Source organism: Chiloscyllium plagiosum, chromosome 35 (assembly GCF_004010195.1).
Source record: "Chiloscyllium plagiosum isolate BGI_BamShark_2017 chromosome 35, ASM401019v2, whole genome shotgun sequence".
Classification (NCBI taxonomy): domain Eukaryota; kingdom Metazoa; phylum Chordata; class Chondrichthyes; order Orectolobiformes; family Hemiscylliidae; genus Chiloscyllium; species Chiloscyllium plagiosum.
Window position 1 is genome coordinate 23,167,881 of NC_057744.1, and position 26,364 is coordinate 23,194,244.

At 42.1% G+C, this 26,364-nt stretch overlaps 1 protein-coding gene across 1 annotated transcript in view; it reads right to left on the minus strand.

Annotated features, from left to right (window-relative positions):
* LOC122540700 (beta-galactosidase-1-like protein 2) overlaps nucleotides 1-26,364 on the minus strand; it is a 92,125-nt gene that overhangs the window by 26,091 nt on the left and 39,670 nt on the right. The window contains exons 5-10 of the mRNA XM_043676815.1: nucleotides 25,947-26,055; nucleotides 24,172-24,264; nucleotides 21,629-21,710; nucleotides 14,469-14,530; nucleotides 12,226-12,307; nucleotides 1,782-1,919 (exon numbers count right to left, since the gene is read on the minus strand). Coding sequence (XP_043532750.1) covers nucleotides 1,782-1,919; nucleotides 12,226-12,307; nucleotides 14,469-14,530; nucleotides 21,629-21,710; nucleotides 24,172-24,264; nucleotides 25,947-26,055 — 566 coding nt within the window. The remainder of the gene's footprint in view (nucleotides 1-1,781; nucleotides 1,920-12,225; nucleotides 12,308-14,468; nucleotides 14,531-21,628; nucleotides 21,711-24,171; nucleotides 24,265-25,946; nucleotides 26,056-26,364) is intronic.

Genomic DNA, 26,364 nt, shown 5'->3' on the forward strand with positions numbered 1-26,364 from the left:
CAGATTGACAGTGTTGATATCTCTCTCTCTCACTTTCTCTCTATACATATGACAGCTCACCTTTTCTTTGTAGCTTTTTTTGCAATCAATCTGTTCATAGTTATCAAACATCAGTTTGAAAAATTAACTGGTGAAACTTGAAAGGGTTCAAAGAATATTTACAAAGGTGTTGCCCGGTTTGGAGGATGTAAGCTACAGGAAGAGGCTGAATAGGCTGGGGTTGTTTTCCCTGTAGCATTGGAGATTGAGGGATGATCTTACAGAGGTTTATAAAATCATGAGGGGCATAGACAGGGTAAGTAGACAAGGTCATTTCCCTAGGGTGGGAGAATCCAGAACTAGAAGGCACAGGTTTAGGATGAGAAGGGAAAGATTTAAAAGGGACCTAAGGGGCAATATTTTCACACAGAGGGTGATACGTGTCTGAAATGAGCTGCTAGAGGAAGTAGTGAAGGCTGGTATAATTGCAGCATTTAAAAGGCATCTGGATGGGTATATGAATAGTAAGGGTTTAGAGCAATATGGGCCAAATGCTGGCAAATGGGACTGGATTATTTTACAATATCTGGTCAGCATGGACGAGTTGGACTGAAGGATCTGTTGCCATGCTATACATCTCAATAACTCTGCGCACTTACCTTTTGTTTCTTGTTCATTACTGCCCTCTAATTTGCTCAAATTGATAAAAGAGACCAAAGAAAGATCTTCAACGAATGGATCTTTACTTGTCGAAGATGTGAACAGACCTACTTTGGTCTTTCAGCATTTGCTATCCTTAATTTAAGGGTCCTTTTAGCACAACATCATGGGCTGAAGTGCCTGTTGCTGTGCTATAGTAGTTTATGTTCCTTTAGAGGACAGGTAAAAGTCACATGACATTTGGCCAAACTATCACACAAATTAAAATTGATCGAAATGAATTTTAGGAGAAAGTGAGGACTGCAGATGCTGGAGATCAGAGCTTAAAAATGTGTTGCTGGAAAAGCGCAGCAGGTTAGGCAGCATCCAAGGAGAAGGAGAATCGACGTTTCAGGAATCCTGAAGAAGGGCTTATGCCCGAAAAGTCGATTCTCCTTCTCCTTGGATGCTGCCTGACCTGCTGCGCTTTTCCAGCAACACATTTTTAAGCCAAAATGAATTTTAGTTAACTTCCGGTCAGGGAATGTGTTCAATTTCAAAAACTTACTTTTATAACCAACACTGTAGTTTAATTTTATGACAGTGCACTGCCCTCATTAATCTAGGGGTAAAATTCTTTGGTAACTATATAATTTAATACATTCATAAATGATTGTATCAAAATAGCACAAAAGGAAATTTACACAAACTTATTCAGCAGCACGCCACCAGAAGGAAAATTATCTCCTGCTCTCCAGCTTTATTTCCACATGTTTATTCATTGAGGACCTTTTAATCTTCTTAGAAGATAACTTGTCTGCCGAGTGAATTGCCAAATACATTTTCCAACATGACACAGAGCCCTACATATCACAGGAAGTCTCTGGTTTGACTGTTTTGGTGTTGCAAACAAGTAGTTTTGATTGTCTGACTTTCCCCTCGAAACTAATTGAAAAGTGGTCCTGTTCTAACAATGCTCATGACAAGAAGAAACCGATAAAGAGATGGAAGGTACGATTACAAAATTTGAAAATACTTGCATCTGGAGTCAAAACCTTAAGAAACAATTGATTGACCTGATTGGCTTGAAGAATTCTGTTAAGATCTGAACTTCCTAAAAGGAACAATTAAAGGAAATCTGGTGACAAGTCAAGTGTACTCACCATAGCTGGTTACATCAGCAATATAGGTGCCAAAGTCCTGAGCACCATTCATAAAGCCAAAGTTGGTTCCTCCATGAAACATGTAGAGATTTATGGATACACCCTTGTTTAAAAGTGCTGCAATGGTATTCAGTATTCCTGCAGAAGAAATCAACAATGGAACATCTTCATATATTCACTTACCTGCTCCTAAAGAACATCATGGCTTAGCTATACACATAACCGTAAGTATAGGAAACTTAACACAAAAAAAAAGGATCTAATGAGGTATAAGACTTACATTTGTACAACAAAATATTACAGAATGTATGCCTGACACAAGATTAACTTTATCTCTTTGTTGTAATTGCATTTGCCTTTCCCCATTTTATCTCTGATGCCAATCTGAACTTTACTCATTTACTCCTCCTAAGCTACAACTACATGGAAGAATACTCTCCTCCAAGATTCACTGATGTTCTGTGACCTCCTAAATCATTCATTCTGGAGAGTTTAAATTCATGCAATTGTATATCCATCAGTTTTCCATTTCTCCCACAATCTACAGGGTTCAAACACATGAATATTGGTGTCAAGTGACCACTACTTACTTCAAGATTACTGCAATGACTGGATATTTTGCAAAAGCAAACACAAGCAGCTTTCTATTACCTACAGTAAATATTTATTATTCTCAAAATATCTCTAAGTTATGGATAAAGATTCAGGTGATACAAAGACAGGTGGATGAGCAGGTAGCATTGAGGAGGCTGGGAGGCTGCAGAAAGACTTAAAAAGATTAGGAGAGTGGGCAAAGTAGCAGCAGATAAAATACAACGTGAGTAAGTGTGAGGTCATGCATTCTGGTAGGAAGAATAGAGGCATGGACTATTTTCTAAACGAGGACAAAGTTCAGAAATCTGAAGTGCAAAGGGACTTGGGAGCTCTAGTCCAGGTTTCTCTTAAGGTAAATTTGCAGGTTGAGTCGGTAGTTAGGAAGGCAAATACAATGTTGTCATTCATTATGAGAGGACTAGAATATAAAAGTAGAAATGCACTTCTGAGGGTTTAAAAGGCTCCAGTTTGACCACATTTAGCCTACTGTGAGCAATTTTGGGCCCCATACCTCAGGAAAGATGTATTGGCCTGGAGCGGGTCCGGAGGAGGTTAACGAGAATGATCCCAGGAATAAAAGACTTAACATATGAGGAATGTTTGAGGACTCTGGGACTATACTCAATGGAGTTTAGAAGGATGAGGTGGGAATCTGATTGAAACTTCAGAATACTGAATGGCCTGGACAGAGTGGACGTTGGGAAAATACTTCCATTGGCAGGAGAGACAAGGATCCGAGGGCACAGCCTTAGAGTGAAGGGAAGACCTTTTAGAACGGAGATAAAGAGAAATTTATTCAGCTAGAGTGGTGAATCTGTAGAATTCATTGCCACAAAAAGCTGTGGAGGCCAGGTCATTGAATATATTTAAAACAGAGATAGATAAGTTCTTGACTGCCAAAGGGATCAAAAGTTACAGGGAGAAAGTGGGAGAATGGGCTTGAAAAACCTATCAGCCATGATTGAATGGCAGAGCAGACATGATGGGCCAAATGGCCTAATTTCTGCTCTTATGTCTCCTGGTCTTACGTGATAAATCAAAAGAAGAAAACTGAGGGCAGACGTTTTCCCTTCTTGGTGTGACAAAAATTATGGCGAGCACGAATGAAAAAAAATTATAGCCCTGACAAAGTAAAATGTTCCCAATTTTTCCATTATGAAGCCACCATCCAAGGTTATTGTGGAAAAGGAAAATTCATGGAGGTGTAGCATATTGTTATGGATAAAATATTAGGTAGCACAGAAGAAGTAGAGGAGTGGTGTAAATGGGTCTTTTCCAAGTGGGAAATATGAAATGTCTTGTGCCACTGAGATCCGCAGAAATCAAACTACTTACAATTTAATGAACATTGTCTATGATGGGACAGAAGGTACAGTTACCAAATTTGCTGATGACACCAAAATAGATCAGAAAGTAAGTTGTGGAGAGGACACAAGTAGGTTACAAAATGATATAGACAATTTCAATGAGTGTGTTAAGTTGTAGTAAAAGGAGTATAATGTGAAATATAATATGTTAATTTTAGCCGAAAGAATAAAAAAAAACATCTAAATGGGGCAGTGATTGCAAAGCTGGGATGCAGAGAGATCTGGCTTTCCTTGTGCATGAATAACTCAAGATTAGTAAGCAAGTAATCAAGCAAGCTATTAGAACAGTACCATTTCTCATAAGGGAAATTGAATACAAAAGTAGAGAAGTTATGCTTCAATTACACAGGGCACGAGTGAATCTGCATCCTGAATACTATGTACAGTCTTGGCTGCCTTATTTAATGGAAGGATGCAAAGGCATCAGGAGCAGTTCAGAGAAAATTCACAACACCTGGAAACTACAGGTTAATGGAGGAAAGGTTAAACACACTGGGTTTGTATGGGCTGGACCATAGGAGAGTAAGAGATTTGATTGAAACAAAATCCTGAAGAAGGGTATTGACAGGGAAGATGTGGAGAGGATGTTTCCATTGACAGTAGAATCTAGAACTGCAAGTTACTGTTCAAAAATTAAGTTGGCCATTTACATTTACATCAGAGATGAGGCAGTTTCTTTTCCTCTCAGAAGACCGGGAGTCTTTGGAACTCTCTCCCTGAATAAAGTAATGGATCAAGAGATCATGAATATTTATTTAAGGCAGATGTAGATAAATACTTGTTATGTAAGGGACTGAGAGGTTATCAGGGTAGGCAGGAATATTGTTGTTGAAGTTAGAATCAGATCAGCCATACTCTGACGAAATGGTGGAGCAGGCTCGAGGAACTGAATAATCTACTCTTGCTTTGTATATTTGATGCAAGCCTTAAATAATGAGTCCAGAATCTTGCCCTTCAATGGCGAATAGTTTAAATTTCACACAACTAATTTTTTACCCCAACTTGTTCTCTTAACATTGCACTTCCAATTCTCTTCGCCTCCAGCAAGTAAATTAATGATGCAAGCAGATGGCAGGTAACACAGAGCAGGTATCTGGTAACAGTGCAGGTATCTGGTAACTAGTTTCCACAGAACTGTTCTGAAGAGGAGCCATACCGGATTCAAAACATCAACGGTTTCCACTCCACAGCTGGTGGCAGACCTGCTGAGTTTCTCCAGCATTCTCCATGTTTGTTTCTGATTTCCACCTATCTGCAGTATTCTTCCTAGACAGAATGACTTTGCACTGACATGAAGACAGGCTCCTCGTGGGACTTAGCTTGTTACTTTGCACTGAGTGACTTTAGGGCTCAGTTGGGAGGCATTCAGGCTGTGAGTGACCACAGTGTACAGGCTGCCAGCTTCCACAGTTGCAGATGAAATGCTGACAGAATAATTTTATGAGATTGAAGATGCGGCAAACAGTCAGAACATTAACTGGAAAAGACCATCCAGGAAAGCAGGAGAGAGCAGTGCATCACTGGGTTCAAGAGCCGAGAAACAACTTCAGAGCCACAGACTTCCTGGATGAGTGAGTTGGTTTGGACTTTGCATAACTTTGCAATTCTGTTGCTCATTTTTCATTCTCAGGATGAGGATATCCACTGACTCGGCCATCCCTAATGGCCCGGGGGGAATTAAGAGTCAAGCACATTGCTGTGGGTTTGGGGTCACACATAGGCCAGAACAGGTAAGGATGGCAGTTTCCTTCCCTAAAGAATATTAGTGAACCAGATAGGTTTTTCTGACAACCAACATTGGATTCATGGTCATATTTCCAGATTTTTATCTAATTCAAATTCCACCATCTGTCTTGGTGAGACTCAAACCTGGGTCCCCAGAACATTACCTGGAGCTCTGGATTAACAGTTTAGCGAAAATATCAATATGGTCACTGCTTCCCCAATCCAGAAATCAGTCCCTGCATGGTGCAAAGGACACATGGACCTTGTTTTACTTGTATTCTTCAGGTGATCCCACTTTCAAAGTACCTGCCCAGTATGATTGTTAGAAAAGTAGCAGCAAGACTGTGTACTTAGAATGCATGCACTAATATTTTAAAGGAATGTATGAGGATATAACATCTGTGGGACATGCATTGCAGGCCTTCATGATGGCCATCAAATTGACAAGAATCCTTGGGAATCCCCTTTTGATCCTTCCAATCACATAGAACCCTTCAATGTTTCACAATAAACACAGATTGTTCAGTCACCCTGAAATGCTTGAAGATGGTGTTTACCTGCAAGAGGTAGCAGTTCATGCACCTTTTCTTGACAGACCATTGAACTAGAGGGATGTTGGACACATGAGCTGCCATTCTATATCTCCCAAACTTGAATGTAAGTGAACTTCTTTGAGAAGCAGACACATGCAAAGACTTGATGTAAATACAAAATGCTGTATGCAGGCCAGATTCTCGCACATTCAGTGGGCACTTTGTTTATGCTCATTGCAGTCCACATCAATGAGCAATGCCTTGGCCGTAGTCTCCAACATCACAGTTCAAGGATCCGTGACATCAGAGGGCTACTTCATTCAGTGTCAATAACATATGAGAGAACAGCAATTCTTGGTGATTGAAAGCTTTTATATGCTGGGGCTGTATGAAGAGCCGGTCACATGGGTGTGATCTCACCAGATCTGACAGCAGGTATTATATTGCAGCAGACGCTGCAAGAATGCAAGTGAATATGTAGTAATTTTTTAAAGGTGGTCGCTCATTTACAAGGGCATTTGACCTTGTTTGCCCTCTATGTTTTCTTCATCCTCCTCCACATTACTTTCAGATGCAGGCCTGACTTCCACAGCTGGGGTACAGGAAGCTTGCTTTGCTGTTTGCCTGGTTAACTTTGAAGACTTAGGCAATTGTATCTGAGGCCTCTGGCCTACAAACACCATCCAGCCCAGATGCAAGCTGACCCTCCTCAACTAGAAATGCTGCAGGCTTTGGGATCACAGGAAGGAGTGCTGGGGAGCAGGGGTGGAGGTTACACTGGACTTTCTTAAGAAACAGCTTCTGGTGTAAATCTGTCTGTTTGGTGCTCCTCATCCTCCCTCGGGCTGCCTGTTAACATCAATTTGAGAAGGGGTACCTGGATCAAAGTAGAGGTCTCTTGAACCCACGGCTATAGCAACAGTGTGGAGAAAGTGAGGACTGCAGATGCTGGAGATCAGAATCAAAAAGTGTGGTGCTGGAAAAGCACAGCCATTCAGGCAACATCTGAGGAGCAGGAGCAACAGTGTGCATGTCTGAGCACATGTCCAGCAGCCACTGAGGATGACCAAGTCACTAATGGTTGACAGGACGTCTTCTACCTGGGATTGAACAGATGCAAGGTCTCCAGAACCCTTTTGAGTGCCAATAATCTTGGTTTTCCTTCTGCAACATTTCAGTGGTGTGTTCACCAAGTCATGACTCAAATCTAACCTAAACAGAGTAATCACTGCACTGAAAGTCTCCATCCAGGTGCAGGGAACAGGTGAAAGCATTGTCAGTGCAGCTTGTTTGACTTAACCCATTTCCACCTCAAAGGTGAAACGAAGCTGGGAATCTCCAGCACTGACCTTGAGGAAATTCATCAGAAAAGATGGGTAAAAACTGGAGGAGATTAAGAATGAGTTTGTCCCCATAATTGGAGAGCAGCACAGAACAAAGGAGATAACTGGGTTGGCTGTCCATTGGTGCATCGCCAACACAAGTGGTCCTATTCATCACTGGCCAGCTCCACTATCTTCTTCGCATACAACGCAAGGAGCCTCATCTCCGCCACTCCCCGCCTGTTCTGGAACTCTGGCGATTATGGTGGTCCAGTTTGTCCTGAAAGGAAACAAAGGGAGGGACGGAGTATAACAGAAGTGGATGCAAATCCCACTCTAGAGACTACACGTCATGGCAGAAGTGAGAGAGTGCTGCAATGTCAGAGTGTCATCTTTCAGATGAGACACTAAATTGAAGCTCTGTCTGAGATCTTGTGTGGAAGTAAAAGATTTCACTACTTCAAAGAACAGCAAGGAAATTCATCACATATCCTGGCCAATACTTAGCCCTTAACCAACATCACCAGATTATCTAGTCATTACGGGATTGTTATGCTTTTGAGAGCTTGCTGCATACAAATGGCCATCAAGATTTCTATTTTACAACAGTTAATCCATGTGAAATGTGGGACTGACTGGTTGTGAAGTTGTCTAGGATGTCCTGTGGCATGACAGGTCTGACAATAAATGCAATTTCTTTCCGTTTCTTCAATGTCCATATCATTGGAAAGTCGATAAAGTGTTTCACATGATTTAATTATTATGCTGTTATCGAATATTTTCTTACACTCAACTGATCGCAGCTGGGGCAGCTGCATTTGCCCTGGTGTGCTAATTCATCCTATAAAGGGTGGATAAAATCCCATTGTAATTGTGTTCTTCGTGAGTTGAAAGCAGGCTGTAAAATTTTTAAAACTTCACCAGAGGGAGCTAAGAGCTATTTTCACACATTAGTTTCTAAGCTGTGTGTGATATTACAACCAGCCACAAAGATTTGGACGGGCTTCATTCATACAAAACGCAAAGAAATGCTTAAACTAACAGCAAGGTAGATAAGCAGGAGGCTGGAAGAACAACAAGCCAGGCAGCATCAGGAGGTGGAGAAGTCGATGTGTCAGGTGTAACCCTTCTTCTGGGCTGGGGGTGGGTGTGGGGGCTGCTGTAGATAAAGAGGGTGGTGGGGGCAGGGTGGTGAAGTGGCGATTGGTGAAGGCAGGTAGCCAGTACGACCTGGTTGATCAATGAGAGGAATGAATCTGGTTGGTGGCAGGGAGGAGTGGAAGGGAATGGGGAGGGGCTGGGAAGGGAGTTGGGGGATGGGAAGAGAGGTTATTTGAAATTGAAGAACTCAGTGTTGAGTCCTCCAGACTGTAGGCTGCCCAGGTGGAAGGTGAGGTGTAGTTCCTCCAATTTGCAGCTAGGTTTGTTGTGGCAATGGAGGACGCCAAGGATGGTCATGTCAGAACGGGAGTGGGAAGGGGAATTAAAATGGGCAGTGACTGGGAGGTCCGGTTAGTCCCTACGGGCCCGGCCAAGATGCTTGGTGAACTGTTCTAAGTTTACGTTTGGTCTCCCCGATGTAGAGCAGACCACATCGGGAGCACCTGATGCTGTAAACTAGGTTGGAAGAGAGGCAGATGAACCATTGTTTCACCTCGAAGGACTGTTTGAGGCCCTGGATGAAGGTGAAGTGGGTGGTGTGCCAGCAGGTTTTACATCTTTTCCGGTTGCAGGGGAAGGTACCTGCTGGATCAGTGGGGTTGGTGGTGAGAGTAACACAAACCAAGGAATGGTGAAGGGAATGGTACATGCAGAAGGCAGAGAGGTGGGGAGGAGATGAATGGGTGGGGTCTGGTTGGAGTTGGCGGAAGTGTTTAAGGAGGATGCATTAGATATGGAGACTGATGGGGACAAGAGAGACTTTGTCTTGATTGCGTTTGGTCGGGGGGGTGTGGTTTAGAGTAGAGGAATGGAGTGGTGTTGTGGACGGCTGTCTGGATAACAGAGGGAGGAAAGACATGTTGTTCGAAATAGGTGAACAGCTGGGATGCTTGGAAATGGAATATCTCCTCATCCAAACAGATGCGGCATAGGCGGAGGAATTGTGAGAATGGGATGCAGTTCTTGCAGGATACTGGGTGGGAGTAGGTGAGTCTAGGTAGTTGTCAGAATCTGTGAGTTCATCATAAATGTCCATTTGGAGACTGTCGCCGGAGATGGAAATGGAGAGGTCAAGAAAGGAGAGAGGTGCCCAAGATGGACCAAGCGAATTTGAGGGCGGAGTGCAAGTTGTGGGTGAAGTCAATAACTGCTCCTGTTCAGCCTTGGTGCAGGGCTCTGCACCGATGCAGTCATTGAAGTAACAGCAGAAGAGTTGGGGCACAGTGTTGTGTAGGTACTGAAGAGGGACTGTTCAACAAAGAGGCTGGCATTGCAGGGCCCGAGTGCCCATGGCCAACCCCTTGGTTTAAAGGAAAATGGATGAGTAAAAGAAAAAGTTATTGAGGGTGAGGACCAGTTTGGCGAGGAGGAGAAGGGTATTGATGGAAGGAGACTGGATGGGTCTGTTGGACAGGAAGAAGCAGAAGGCCTGCAGGCCATCCTTGTGGGGTATGGACGTGTATAGGGACTGTACATCCATAGTGAAGACAAAGCGCTGATGTTACTGTAAGAGGTGGAGGGCATGGTTGGTGTTGTGGATGTAGGTGGGAAGTGTCCGAACCAAGGGAGAGGATGATGTCAAGGTAGGACGAGATGGGTTTGGTGGGGCAGGTGCATGCAGAGACGATGGGTCGGCCGGGGTAGCTGGGCTTGTGGATCTTAGGGAGCACACAGAACCGAGCAATGCAGGACTGGAGGGGACTATGAGATTGGAGGCAGTGGAGGGGAGATCACTGAAGTCTATGAGGGCACGGACAGTGTAAGTGATTTTGGCCTGATAGGTCACGGTAGAGTTGTGGTCAAGGGGAAGGTAGGACGTGGTGTCAGAGAGTTGGCGTTTAGCCTCTACGACATAATCTGGAGAACGGACTTCTACCACTGCCCGCCTTTGTCAGCAGGTTTGATAGTGAACCAAGAGTTGGTGCGGAGAGAGTGGAACACTGCATGTTCAAAGGGGGTGAGATTGGAGTGGGTGAGGGGATGGAGAAATTGGGGCAGCTGACGTCATATTAGCAGTCAGCAATGAAAAGGTCTAGGGTGGGTTTGACCAAGTGGAGGAGGAAGGTTGGAGGTGGGAGAAGAGGTCCTCAGAGGGAAGTTGGGAGTTTTTCTCAAAGAAGGAGGCAGAGACAGAGGTGGTGGAAGAAGAGCTCCATGTTATGCTGGGTGTGGAATTCGATGAGGTGGGGGCAGAGGGATATAAATGAGAGCCCTTTCCTGAGGGCAGACTGTTCGGCTTCAGAGAATTCAAAGTTGGGGGGTAGTGAATTAGGGTGCATTGTGGGGGTGGATCGATGAGGAGGGAGAGCAGGTGTGGTGTGCTGGCTGGCTGGCTGCAGGTAGGCGGTAGGACCCAGGGATTACCCTGGGAAATGGATCAGAGTCTTGCTTGCAGAGTGGGCGGGGCCAGAAGCTGGAGGGAAGTGGAGGCCAGTCCAAGTGTTTTTGGCGCCAGAATCCGGGGCAGTGTTGCTGGAGATGTCCGGAGTGGAGACGGAGGTTATGGGTGAGTACCTGGAGGTCGCAGTAGGTGGTTACAAAGGCACAGGTACCTACCTGAAACCGGAAGTGGCATCCGACCCACAAGTCACTTTGGACTGGAGAGGCCCATTGCTGGATGAAGTCTCCATGTGGGGAATGGCAGCGGCAGTGGGGTCAGGGCCTGGTGACAGCTGGAACCAGGGCACAAATTCCAAACAATGAGCAAGTTCTCTGACGGGAGGTGAGAGGAGCAGAGTTTTGCAGACTTTCGATTTTTTTATATCGGTTATGGAACTGAGAAACTTTGTTGAGCTGGTGGATTCTGCATTGGATGTAGAATTGTAGAGGTCTCCCACGTTTGGGAAAGGGAGCTCCTTGAGCTGGGGGAGGGTAGAGGAGAGGGCATGGAGGTGCCTCTGCGTCACCGAGAGAGAGAAGTGGAGAATCCAGAGAGAGAATTGCTCATGGAGGCATTGGAGGATTGCAAGTATGGAACATCAAAGGTGGGTTCAAATTTGGAGAGTTTAAAATGTATCTGCAGGCCTTGAGGAATGGGATGGTTGCAAAGACAGGTGCTCCTAATGTGGTCTTCACTGCATCGGTGAAACCAAATGTAAACAGAGTACAGTTCACCGAGCATCTCAGCCGGGCCTACAGAGGCTGACTGGACCTCCCAGTCACCGCCCATTTTAATTCCCCATACCACACCCTTTTCTGACATGACCATCCTTGGCCTCCTGCATTGCCACAACAAACCTAACTGCAATTTGGAGGAATAAGGCCTCATCTTCCACCTGGGCAGCCTACAGCCCAAAAGGACTCAATAAACATGGAGTTCTCCAATTTCAAATAACCTCCCTTCCCATCCCAGCCCCACCCCGTTCCTCCCATCGACCAACCAGGTCGTACCCTCGACCTGTCTTCACCAATCCCCACTTCACCACCCTGCCCCCGCCATCCCCTTTACCTGCACCTCCCCCTTCATGTAACCCCAGTCCTGAAGAAGGGTTACACCTGAAATATTGACTCCTCCACCTTCTGATTCTGCCTGGCTTGCTGTGTTCTTCCAGCCTCCTGCTTGGATTCCAGCATCCAGCAGATTTTTTGTCTCAAGCTAAAAACAAACTGCTCTTCACAACTCCAGCCATCACTATACTTACCACAGGTAACTGAAACAGCAGAAAATACCATTTACTGAAGCCAAGCCAAATAGAAAGGGACAAACTGAATTGAAAATAAAGTTCAAACGAAGTGAACATACCTTCATGATAGACGTGATGATCCCCTCCCCAATGGTCAAACCAGCCACTCCAGTACTCCATCACCATCTTAGGCTTCCCAGGCTACAAAGTGAGGGAGTAATACACAAATATTTACTGCTCAGAAGGAGATCACTGTAAATTGATACACACAAAATTTGAGGGGGATAGACAACAATGGGAGCATCAACATTTGAGTTAGTGGTAACTACTTATAGATTGTAGGCTCTGCTTCCTCAGTTATTAACTTTCAACCTGCTCCCTTTTCCTTCTCCTCATCATTAACAGAGTTAATTCTATGGTGAGAATATGTTATTCCTCATCCCACTGGTTATTTCTCAATTGACAGCTTGATCTTTGAATACTGACTGTGGATGGCTTTAGAGCCCAGATGCACATTTGTGGAGTGAAACTTCACACAAATGCAATGTGTGACTCTCTGCATGCATCTTTGGTTAGCAATCGATAGAAGCTGTGTTTACCCAGGGTTCTGAAATTATCAAAAGCATCTATACCATTATCTGGCTAAGACTAATGTAAACCAAGAATCCAACCTTCTAGATTATATAATTTTCTGAATGTTGTCCCACTACATCAAGTTAAAATGACAAATTCTATAATATAAAACCATTAAATTAATATAACAGCTGTATCCTGCTTATGGTGTTATAGCTGAACAGTCTTCTTGTGAACAAGAACTGCTGGTGATTCTGCTTTTCACTTTTATACCATCTCTCGACCAATCTTTGTTTCTTTGCTTGTCTCACTACTATCATCTTTCACTATTAGCCTTTTTAGAATCAATGGATATAGAAAAATGACAGCACCAAAAGAAACCATTCAACCCATTTTTATGTTGTTTAATCTCTCCTGCCTCAAAGGTCACATAGAAGGTTACCACACAAGATAAAAGCACACTGTAGGAGATAACATATTAAACATGGATAAAGGATTGATGGGCTAAAAGGAAGGAGAGAGTAAAGATAATTGGGATTTTTTTTCAGATTGGCTAGTTATGGCAAGTGCAGTGTCACAGGAATCAAATACTTATAATCTGCATCAATGACTTGGACAAACAGCCAAAGGCTGTTGCTACCAAGAGGAATGGGAAAATAAAAGTTATCCAAAGAAAGTAAACAGTGTGCAAAGAGATCCAGAGAGGTTGAGTGAGTGGGCAGAACTTTGCCAGATGGAGTGTAATGAAGGCATTAACTAATGAAGAAAGGATGGACAAGTTAGGCCTTCACTTACTGAAGCTTGGAGGAAATGAGAGGTGATCATATTGCAACTGAAGAGATTGTGAGGAGTCTTGTTTGAGTGAATACTTGGGAGAAGGTTTCCTGGGGATATCACAGGAAGAGGACATAATTACAGAATAACAGGTCAAGACAAAGATCAAGAGGATGATTTTCTCTTAGAGGGTCATGAGTATATGGAATTATCTTCCCCAGAAAGTAGTGGAGGCTGGATCAGTTATTGAATGAATTTATTCAAAGGCAGAGTAGGATTGGTTTTGAGATGCACAATGTGGTCAAGACAGGAGACCACAAGCAGACCAGTCATAATCTTATGGGATGAGACGAAAAACTGTAGAGGCTGGAATCCAAGGGAGACACGCAGGAGGCTGGCGAACACAGCAAGCCAGGCAGCATCAGGTGGTGGAAAAGGGTTACACCCAAAACCTCAACTTCTCCACCCCCTGGTGTGCCTGGCTTGCTGTGTACGCCTGCCTCCTGCCTGTCTACCTTGATCTTATGGAATGGCGAAGCAGGGTCAAAGAGCTGAAGGACTGACCACTCCTCTGTCCCAAGATCACTGACCCTCAGTATTTGTCTTGGCTCCTGGTCTGCTGTTTCCCCAGCCACCGTCCTTCAGCAGATTTAGGAACAGTTACATTCTCAAACACTTCTCAGTTCTGACATAAGTGTACCAACTTGAAAAGTTCCTCTCTCCACAACTGTACTAAAACATTCTACTGTTGCTCTAAGACCCTTCTGTCAGCACTTCACTGACTCAGAACTGAATGACTAATGTAGATGTATAGCTGAGAGCTGAACTCTGTGTTCGTGAACTCAGTCATGCAGTTGCCTGAACAATGCCTGCAGTCCCCATGCTCCACCCAACTTTTTAACAATGGAATGATGTGCTATTATGTTAATTCACATTCAGAGTTCAAGACATGGTCAGATTTTTCCACAACTAACAATCTTGAGCAAACAAGGAGAATATATAAAAATAATCTTACTGCTAGACTTTTCATAAGTGTCATTCCAGAATCCAGCTTCTGAAAGTTGATAGTTGGTAAAGCTGTAAATGTATCAAAATGGATTAGCGCAAACAGGCAATTTATTTTACCTCCTAAATTTATAGCTTCAATAGGAACAATTTACCGTGTGTATAATGTGGGGTTGTCTGAATACCATGTCCACTTCTAGTCGCCCTGTTATAGGAAGGATATTACCAAGCTGGTGAAGATTCAGAAGAGATTTACCAGGATGTTGCCGGGTACGGAAGGTTTGAGTTATAAAGAAAGACTGGATAGGCTGGGACATTTTTCACTGGAGCATAGGAGGTTGAGAGGTGATCTGATAGAAGTTTATAAAATAATGAGAGGTACAGACAGAGTTAATGGCAGTTGTCTTTTCTCTGGGATAGGGGCTTTCAATATTAGGGAGCACATTTTAAAAGTGAGATCAGAGAGATTTAAAAAAGACAACAGGCAAATCTTTTTACACAAAACATGGTTCACACGTAGAATGAACTTCCTGAGAAAGTGGTGGATGCGGGTACAATTAATGTTTAAAAGACATTTGGATAAATACATGAACAGGAAAGGTTTGGAGGGATATGGGCCAGCAGCAGGCAAGTGGGACCAGTTTAATTTGGGATTATGTTTGGCCTGGACTGGTTGGATCAAAGGGTCTGTTTCCGTGCTGTAGGACTCAATGATTCTATACAGCAGAGCTTAGGCTGTAAACTGAAAAATTTTGGGATCACAAATTTGGAGGCAGTTCTGGTCATTGTGAAGTTCTGATCTAGTTTGTGAGGACGCTGCTCCTTTCATAAGGTTATGTGGTCCTTGGTTTACTTTCCAGTGAGGTCATAAAGACACAGATTCTGATGTGTCTGGTTTGGATGGGTTTTTAGAGCCAATCTGAATATAGCTAATATACACTAACTCAGGCAAAAGGCTTTCAAGTTTAAAATAAAACTTGTACAGTGAAAACCAGTTCTCCCAGCTCAGGTTTTGTCTGGTCTAGGTTATGGGAGTCTGTCTGTGCAGAGCTGCTGGTCAGTGGGTATCCAAAACATACAGGTACATGGAAGAAGCTACATGGGCGGCACAGTGGCTCAGTGGTCAGCACTGCTGCCTCACAGCACCAGGGACCCGGGTTCAAGTCTCACCTCGGGTGACTGTCTGTGTGGAGTTTGCACATTCCCCTTGTGTTTGTGTGGGTTTTCTCCGGGTGCTCTAGTTTCCTCCCATAATCCAAAGATGTGCAAGTTAGGTGAATTGGTCATGCTAAATTGCTCATAGTGGCAGGTGCATTAGTCAGGGGTAAACGGATTTGGGTGGGTTACTCTTCGGAGGGTCGGTATGGACTTGTTGGCCAAAGGGCCTGTTTCCACACTGTAGGGAATCTAATATAAAAGGTGTTCCATGCTGAATCTCTGACATCTTTTCTGTCTCTGCTTTTACCTTTTTGCCAAGGGGGTGTTTATGGGGACTGCTGCAGGCATTTGGAACAGCGTCTTTAAGTTACGGTAGTCAGTTGGGTTCCCGGATCGGTTAAGCTATTCCGTATTCTGTGCTCTTTTGCTTGTGTTGTGTTTCATTCGGTACTCTACAAATAAATTCTGTTTTGTTTAAAACAGAGGGGTTTTGACCAGCTGCATCACTCCTGAAATATCCACTTATCACCTGCTCAAAACAACTAGAAAAGTTAAGGTCTGGGCTACCTTCTTGAAATATTTCAAGAGGGTCTGGTCCATAGCAGATTAGGGGCTCTTTGTGGGATTTGTTCTTTAGTTACAATTTGGGATTACGGTTGCTGGACGTGAAGGCAGCGAGTGGTAGGTGACATTGTCTTTTGTTCTGGGTGTTGAATTAGGTTGGTTCAAACAGTGCTTGGTCTAAGTAATGGCTCTTTCAGTCACCGAGAGTTTTCTGGGGGTGGAAGAAGTGGCTTTTACAACAGGTGAATAAGACCAAGCTGCTGTAATTAGCAGACAATCTGGAGTTGGAGCGGTCTCCTTAAGAAAAGGAGATGATTACAGCAATAGCTCAGCATTCAAATTTGCTTGAAACACCAACAGAGTCTTGAGAGATAGCTAAAACTCAATTGAAAATGAAGCAGCTTGAGTTCAAAGCAAAAGAAAGGAAAGGGGCCAAAGAAATGAAACTGTTTGAATTACGATTAAAAGCAAAGAGAAAAAGATCGGATCGCTTTAGCGGAACAAGAAATGGAGAGGGAGGGAGCGAGAGAGAGAGCAAGAGAGCAGAAAAGAACAAAGTTAGGGAGTTTAAACTTCAGAAACTGGTTCTTAGACAGGAAAGTCAGCTCCAAACGATGGAAATGAAGCTGAAGATAAGCCTAATGAGGACGAGCAAACCCATGATATCCAAACACCCGGTGAGAAACTGTTGAAATTTTTTAAAGAATTGGCTAAATTTGATGAGAAAGATGTGGAAATCTCATTTGAAAAGGTGGCTAAACAAATGCAGTGGCCAATGACCATGTGGGTTTTGTTGATCCAAACAAAACTTGCAGTTGGAGCTACTGAGGTATTTGCATCACTATCAGCAGAGGTATTTGGGGTGTATTGTTATGAAGATGTGGGCATACTGTACCTTTGAGAGAGTTTAAAGCAACATAACTACCTGACAGCACCAATGGTTCTAAAAACAAAATATAATGTAACCTTTTGGTCCAGTAGTTAGTTAAAGAAACACTCCAATCAAGCTTGAATTGAGTATATTAACAATCTTAAAAGCCAATGATACAATGTGGTGTTTTGGGGGTATAAGACCAGGGAAAATTAAACAGTTGGGAGGAAAACCGCCATGCCACCAGCATGTAGAGATGGCCTGAAAAATAGCTCTCTTAAAGGTACCTTTATCGATCTGTGACCTGTGAAGCATAATCCCTAAGAAAAGACGACAGATAAAAGATTCAACAGCTGGCTGGTTTTGAAAACCTGAATGTTTGGTAAATCTTAATCGGGGGCTTTTATCAGACTAGTATTGTAGAGGGGAAAATAAAAGATAGGTTAGAGGAAGGAGTTGTAAATAATTGTTAGTTAAGTATTCTCTGTTATACTTTAAGAAATAAAGTTGTTAATTTTTACTTGAAATAGTTGTTAGCCTCTTGAATTTTCACAGATTACTGCACCGGATAAATCTTTTCTGTGATGCCAATTTAAATTAAGCAGGAGGGTTTACCCTGTGTCGTAACAGTATGAGGAGGTGAAGAAAGCCATTTTAAGTGTGTATGAGCTTGTACTAGAAGCCTACACACAACGTTCCAAGAATCTCAGAAGGGACCCTGGTCAAACCTACATTGAGTTTGAAACAATTAAGCAAATTAATTTTAAGAAGTGGATTTGAGCATTAAGAATACAGCAATGCCTATGATGCTCTTAGAGAGACGATTAATTTGGAGAAGTTCAAAAATTCACTTCTTGAAGTAGTGAGAACTCATGTGGAAAAGCAGAGAGTTAAAACGGCAAGATTAGCAGCTGAAATGGCTGATCATTATGAGTTGGCCCATAGATTAAAGTTTGGCTTCCAACATCAATTTCAACAGAAATTCAGGAAAGAGAGATCCTCATGTGGAAAAGCGAAAGGTAAATCTGTGAAGATCATAAGGATAACTTATCATAGGGTAAAAAGTAAACCCTTGAAGGTGTTGTTTAAGAGAAGTTTAAAAAGCTCCTGTGTGTTCACTGTAATAAAGTAAGCCACACAAAATCAGTGTTGGTGGGTTAGGAAAAGCACTGGGAAGCCAGATGTAGGAAAACAGGATAAGCCGGTGAATCTAGTTGGAGTGGTAACAAAAAGCACAGTGGATGCTAAAAAGCTGCACCAGAATATACAAGTTGGTCGGAGGTTGGTTAAGGAGGAAGCACCAGATCTTCTTAAACCATATACCCGCGAGTATAAAGTATACTCGCATAGGCCAGGAGCAGAGAGAGATACAGTATCCTGTCAATCTTTGATGTTGAAAGATGAGGAAATGCGCACCTCTGAAGGACTATTGCTAGAAAACATGCTAGTAATTGGAATTTACAGCGAGACAGAAGCACTCAACTATATAGAGTGAGGTTAGAGTGTTCAGTGAAGAGTGGAAAGGTTGTGGTAGGGGTCCTGGACAAACTCTCAGCGCCAGGAATATAATTTGTCCTTGCTAACGACATAGCTGGTTCACAAGTAGGAGTGCTGCCTACTGTGGTTGAAAAGCCAGTGGAAACTCAGCTAACAGAACGACTGCAGGACGGATATCCTGGGATTTTTCCCGACCGTGTGATAACAAGCTCACAAAGTCACCAGTTGAAACGGTTACATCAGAGACTATCGTAAAGTCAATGCAGTTACAAAGACGGATGCATATCCGATTCCGCACTTGGAAAACTGCTGAAAAGGTGACACTAGCAATTCATATTTCTTAGTTGGACTTGCTCAAAGGATACTGGCAGGAATCTTTGTCCAAAAGAGTGAAGACAATTTTGGCTTTTGTAGAATCACAGGGAATGTATTAGTTCAAAGTGTGAATAACATGCCAGCCACATTTCAGAGATTAACCAATAAGGTCATTGTCCAATCACCCAACTGTGTCGTGTACATATAGATGATCTGGTGATTTTTAGTCACACAGGGAAGGTTCATTTGCAACATTTATAAGAATTGTTTGATCAACTTTGGGGGGCAGGCTTGGTGATAACCTACCTAAAAGTCAATTTGCCAAAGCCCAAGTCACTTCCTGAGCCTTGTTATTGGACATGGACAAATGGCTGCAAGGGATGTGAAAACAAAGGTAACTGGAGAATTTCCCATACCATCGACAAAAAGAGCAGTACTATGATCCCTGGGATTGAGTGGATTTTATTGGAAATTTCTACCAAATTTTAGCAGTGTGTCTGCTCCATTCACTGAATTACTTTAGAAATCAAGACGTTTCAGTGGACAGTGGACTATCAGGAGGCATGTGACAGCCTGAAAACTGTGTTAACCACTGCCCCAGTGTCAGCTACACTTAATTCTGCAAAGCCATTCAAGGTGGCTATCAATGAGAGTGATGTGGGTGTCGGTGTGCTCTTACAGGAAGATGGTGAAGATAGAAAGACTCATTGGATATTTCTCCAGGAAACTGAACATTCATCAGCAAAAATATTCAACAGTTGAGGAGACTTGCAGCTTGGTGTTGGCGTTACAACATTTCAATGTTTATATTACCAGTAACGATTCTGAGACAATCATATACACTGTTCATAACCCATTGAGGTTTGTGGAGAAATTTAAGGACAAAAATTCCAGATTATTTAGATGGAACTTGTTGTTACAATTGTTTAATTTGAAAATTGTGCATTTGGCAGGATAAGAAACGTGATTGCTGAAGCATTGGTCGAGACTTAGAGAAACAGAGGCATTTATTGATGGGAGTAAAACAGACTGGAACAGAATTTAGTGTGCATGCTTATAGTCAATGGAATGTATGTAGGTGTTGTAGTGTACTAAAAGTGTAAGATTAAGGGGTTTTAAAATGAAGCCATCTTTGGATATTGATGGTTCACATTTTTTTAAAAAAAGGGGGAGGTGTGATTATGCTGCCCCTTTACCAAGGTTGTGCTGTCCTTGGATATTTTTCAGAGGGGTCGGAAAGACACAGGTTCTGATTTGTCTGGTTTGGATGGGTTTTAGGGCCAATTTGATTACAACTATCAGACACTGCCTTAGATGAAAGGCTTTCAAAGTTAAAAAAACACTTGTACAATGAAAGGGGAATGGCCAGTTCTCCCAACTTAGCTTTTCTCTGGTCTGATTTGGTTTGGGTTTTAGCAGTTTGGCTGTTCGGAGCTGCTGGTCAGGTGTTAGCTGGGAATCCAAAAGAAACAGCTACATGGAAGGTGTTCCATGCTGAATCTCTCCTGTAAGAACCTGTGTCTGATTTTACCTTTTTGCCAAGGAGCTGTTGGGGTAGTCTGTTGGGTTTCCAGATCGGTTAAGTTGTTTTGTTCTCTTTTGTTTGTGTTTTATTCAGTACATTGTAAATAAATTCTGTTTTGTTTAAAACAGAGGAGTTTTGACCAGCTGCATCACTCCCGGAATATCCACACTACACCTGCTCAAAACAACTAGAAAAGTGAGGCTTTGGGCTTCCTTCATGAAATGTTTTAAGGGGGTCTGCCCTGGTCCATAACAAGTTATAACAGCTATACTCCCTAAGAGACTCTCACATTCTTCGTCACCCACAGTAGGGGTTTCATTTAGGGGTTATAACAACCTTCAAGGCTGAAGATGGGTTTGCAGACAGGAAAGGTTTAGAAAGCACTAATGCATAGTCTAGAGGATAAGATGCAAGATTCCAAGAATGCGGAAGATCATTTTGCTCAATGAAGTTTATGTTATTTGAATAATTTTAGAGCTATGGTGTTATGCACAGGTGTGCATGCATGATTACGTTGGTTGCTTTCCCAAGGCATTGGGAAGTATAGAGGGACCCAATGGATGGATGTCACAGCACTTATTATCACACTACAGTCAGTGCATCACATCAACAGCATATGCAGAAAGCTGCAAGAACATGCCAAGTTGAGTAGATGCAACCAAAATATGTTTATTCAGACTCTTGGGAACCTCACCTCTCACCCCCACCACTTCTCAACACCTAGTTAAGCGGTTGTTTAAATGTTGGTGGATAAGGATCCACCAGTCAAGTTAACTGGTCACTGAACTGCGCTCAGCAAAGTATTACAGAATGGCTGTCACCTGTTTTGTGAAGTTCAAAAAGGAATAGTATGTTCATGATCTCTCTAACTGCAAAGAACAAGACACTGTGCATTAATATATGTATTTTCCAGTACACACAAGAGGTGGATAAACAATCTATTGTTAGGGAATCTGGCAAAAAGTCTTAGGCTGCCTGGACAAAAATTTTAATGAATCATCGGAATACAGCCATATTTATAATGCCATGCTACACAATACCAAATGTTCTCTCTCAAAACTGATAGATCATACCTAAAAGATATTTCACTAGGTTTGGTGCTTGAAAAAAAAACAAACCGAAACTGTTTTATACATAACCTTTTGCGTGTACACCATTCATGTGCCTCATTTCCTGGGCAATTACAATGGATATTTACATAAAATCAATCATTTCCCTAATCTCCCAAAATGGTACTTACCTCCTGCGATTGATCCTTTACTTAGCCCATCTTTGTTGTCGCAAGTCATGAATAATTCTGAGATCCCTCTGTTTGCTAGGGCCTTTTGGGGTTAAAAAGATAAATTACTTTGGGTCTCTTTATTCAAACTTCTTGCAAGACCTTCAAACAAGGTGGCCTGAACAATACTTGCAATGTTGAGAAGTCAGTGTTTCATCTTCAAAAGTTTCCAAATAGTCATTTGGTATAACAGAACTTGAGTGTAGTTGAAAAGCCATTTTGTTGAAGCTTTATGTATTGCACTCATCAATATGTTTAGCAATCATCATCTTCATACTTGTGCATTCGCCATGGCAATACTTTTACCAGTCAGAGTCCATTTGCCAACCAATTATCACAATCCTCTAATCCAACATAAATGTTATATTCCCTTTACCTTGTTATTTCTTGTGAAATGTTGATGGAAATTGGGGGCCCTTTAAAATGGAATGTTCCTATTATTTACCACACAGTGTAAGATTGCATTTAACTGCTGTAACAGCAGGAACTAGTTTTCCAAACTTCTAGCAAATGCAAACAAAAAGGAAAGGTCAGAAGAGTCACTGAGGTTGTGATACCACATTGAACTAATGTCCAAGATTTACAAGATGTCATGTGTACCTTTTTACCCACGTATACAAAGACACAAACACAGATCGAGAGGGAGGCAGGCCGATGGATGGCGAGAGAGTGACTTGAATGAAACAGACGCACAGATAGCAGGTATGTGAGCGGGAGAAAGAGAAACAAACAAACCGGGGGAGAGGGAGAGGGAGGGAGATAGGGAGAAGAAAGACAACGAGAGAGAGAGAGAGAAACATCAGCTCGAGGTAACAACAGATTTCACTATCACCAAATGCAGAGTAACATCAAGGCTGAATACTCCACTATCCTAAACTATGGTGGCTCACTGCCTCTGCCTCTCCAGTGTCCAGAACAGTTTCAAGATAAGCAAAGCATTCTCATTTCTTACTGAACTGCTGCTTCCTAAATTGAAGTGATCTGCGATTTGCTTAAAATGATCAACGACCTCTTAGGTAACTGTGATCATGAATATTGCATTCATAAGTACAAGACTAAAACTTCAACAAAGTGTGCCTTTTAATGATTTACAGATAATAAACTATATTGCTGGATGCTCAGAATGATCAGACATTATTAGAGGATCACATTTGAGCCTTTAAAATATACATGTTTAATGCTGAGTTATTCTTATAATGTGTAACCATATGAAGTGGATGTACAACTGGTGAATGAAGTCATCTGAAGTAAGTTTGGGCAGGCTGTAGGGACCACTTCATCACCTTCCTCTGTATGACTAACATACATGTTTGAATGACACGCTCATGCATTTAGCGCAAGTTGGGAAGTGACTTCACATTAACGATAGCATTAACAGTTCATCGACCTTTGGAATAAGGTGAGTGAAGTCCCGCACATGTAAATATGCGACATAGTGCTATATTAGGGAGGGAGCTATATTTAATCAATAGAAATATTCACCCACCCAAAGGTTTGGTAAATCAGCACACAAATACTTCAGCTATATCTCCAGCAGGTGAGAATAGGACTGTTCCTCTCCTCCTGGACAGCTCATGAATCCAATAATTTTAACCATAAACATGCTAAACAGATAAGACTGTACACAACAGCATAGAATGAATGCAAATCACACCTTCAAAACACCAGTTTACATAACATTACAACAGCAGGGTTGATCCATTTGATATGTACAGCAAGTTCAAATAATTGAAGGTATTCTTCACTATTTGTTCAAAACTTGTTCTGAGCTCCTGGTATGAATATCGCAGAAATGTTGATGATGCTGCAGCATGGAACTATCTTTTATATAGCAAAATGCACGATTGTCAACTAGAAGGTTGGATCCATAATGGCACAAGAGACAAGAAAGAGAAACTCAGTTTGTCAAATCCCCTCCCTCCACTACTCACCACTCGCTTAACCTGGAATTTTAAAACAAATGCAGAGGAGAAACGTCATTGGACTCATGCATTTCATTTTATAGAAACCTATGATTTGCTCTTCAGAAGGTCAACAATCTCTTCAAGATATCAAGAGCTTTTGACTCCATTGTGCAACTCAGTTAACTATACTGAGGTACTGATTACTTTTCACCTGAAGTACTTCCTGATCAGTCCTGAAAACACTCTTTAAAAGGTTAATACTGAAGCATTAAACCCGAAGGAAACACGTAGGAAAAGGCCCGGTGTCTGGATTTCTCCCACAAGAGGGAATAGGAGTTCAAAAAACAAGTTACTATTTAGACATTTTGTACTCTTCTTCGAAACCCTTACCACAATTGAGCTCATATTGACCTGGGAAACAATCTATCATTCACCTACCTGTCTCTCTCTCCCTCCTTACCACAACCACCACTCCACCCCTCCCCAACTCAATCTTGCTTGGTTGTTCAGGCCCTGGATGGACAGAGTGGGAAACAAGACTGAAAATGACATCAAGGTACATTATTTTCATTCACATAGCAAAATAGCAAATAAAATTACCTCATACACAAATTTCATATACTTTGGATCTTTGTCATAGCCACCGTATTCATTTTCTACTTGTACAGCAATGATTGGACCTCCTTCTTTGTACTGCAGAACAAGAGAACAAAATGGGAAGTTATTTTAATGATTAACATTCATGTTTTGCATCACCATTATTTCTTCTTTCAACCAATCTTTTTCCACTCAGGAAAGTGTTGATATTTTGCAAGGATACAGTGTCATATTGTATCAGGCACCTTCCGAATATTCACCCAAGTCAGTTATGAGTCTAGATTAGAAAAATCAGAAATCTATGAATTTACAACCTTTTCCTTGAACCACTAAGTGGGTTGTACACAACCAATTGGCTGGCTAGACTGCCACACAGATGTGGGGACAGGATATATATACACAAGGTGAGGGTGGTAGGTTTCCTTTTCTAAGAAATGAGTTGCATTTCTGTGATCCCCCACAATTGAAGAAATTGCTGCCAAGGAGAAAGGGGGAGATGTTAGGAGAAGTAGCCAATAACCAGTCAAGAGTTTTATGGAGGATCGTAGAGAAGACAATGTGGAGAAGGTGATGGATTTAAGGTCGTTACAAAGTTAAAAGCATTTTCTGAAGTTTGAAGTAAACTTAAAGTGCAGGCTCAGCTGCCTGAATGGAAAGGCTGGAGACAAGCTGTTCAAAAGTAGATAGATGTAGCAAATGGCTGTTAAATGGATACCTGAGTTGTGTTTGTTGTTTTGACAACAATTTGAATTTGACCACTTAGTTTAAATTACGCCCAGGATACCAGAAGCCAATGGAATTTGAATTTTCTTGTTTTGACACCTGGAAACCACTCAAATTATAAGAATGCAATGTCTCATTGGGTGGGGGGGGGGGGATATATAAACCCAGTATTTTGAAAATTAGCCAGACTGCAACTGACATAGAGCCAGAGTGCTAGCTGCCCATCTAACATCTTGCTCTCAAAGAAACCAGAAAACACCCTCTACCAAAAGGTACCTTTTTCATGTAAAACATACTCGCATTAACAAGAAAAAAAATGACCGAGGGATATCAGACGGAAAACTGAAGACTATGGAGAAGACAGTCTGTGCAGTCTTGAGATTAAGTTAATATAACGTTTAATAATTGCGGTATTGGTACAGCATTTTAATAGAATTGGAGTCAGATAATAAGTAATTCAGAAGGGGAGTTTGGATTTCTGAATAGTTTTTGTTTAGTGTTCACTATTAGTGTCAGGAAATTAAAATGTTTTTTTTTTACATGGTGGAAATTAGTAGTTCTCTGTCACTCACACATTTTATCAAATCACAAGGCAAGGCAAACTTTTCTGCGGGTTTGATTTTAACTAACAGAGGGGTCATAACAGGAAGAAAATGTCCATTCACACACAACTGCAGAGGAACTGCTGGATATAAACCAGGAATGGCTACTGAAGAAAAGCGTTAAGATCACAAAGAAAAAAAAGTTATATCTTCACAAAGCTTTGGGCTTAGTGCAATTGCTTGTAAGAAAGTCAATGTTTGACATGATGAGGGTTGGTTAACAAAGAGAATACAACCAGGTCAGAAAGTACATCATCGGCCTAAAACAATGCTTAACAGATTGTAAAACACAAGTATCTGGATCACATCAAATGCCAGTTGCTAGAACGTCAGCTTGCCAAGTTCAAACAATAGATGGAACCTGAATAAAGTCTACAACATAAACAGTATTTTTCAAGAGTCATGGCTGTACAGTTGCAAGATTACAAAAACTGATTGACTGGTCAGGCTCACCTGAAAAGGAATAACTTTAGGAATTAGTTCATCAAAAAAGTCATCAACTGCATCAGTAAATCCAGTATAAGTTGTGCGCAGTTTCATGGTCTTGTCTCTCAGTAACCAACTACAAGGAAAAACAAATCACAATTTAAATTAAATTAAACAATTACTGATTATCAGTTTCCTGCAACGTTCATTATTCTTTAGAATTAGTACTGACAGTAGTGACGAAATAAGCCCCAAACATTACTGGAGTGTTCCTCTCAAAACGGAGTTGGGGGGGGAATGATACGGGGGTCAGACAGAGGGAGGAGAGGGAGGAGAGGGAGGAGAGGGAGGAGAGGGAGGAGAGGGAGGAGAGGGAGGAGAGGGAGGAGAGGGAGGAGAGGGAGGAGAGGGAGAGTTGTTAGAAAATTTGTTTGTGGTTTAGAAA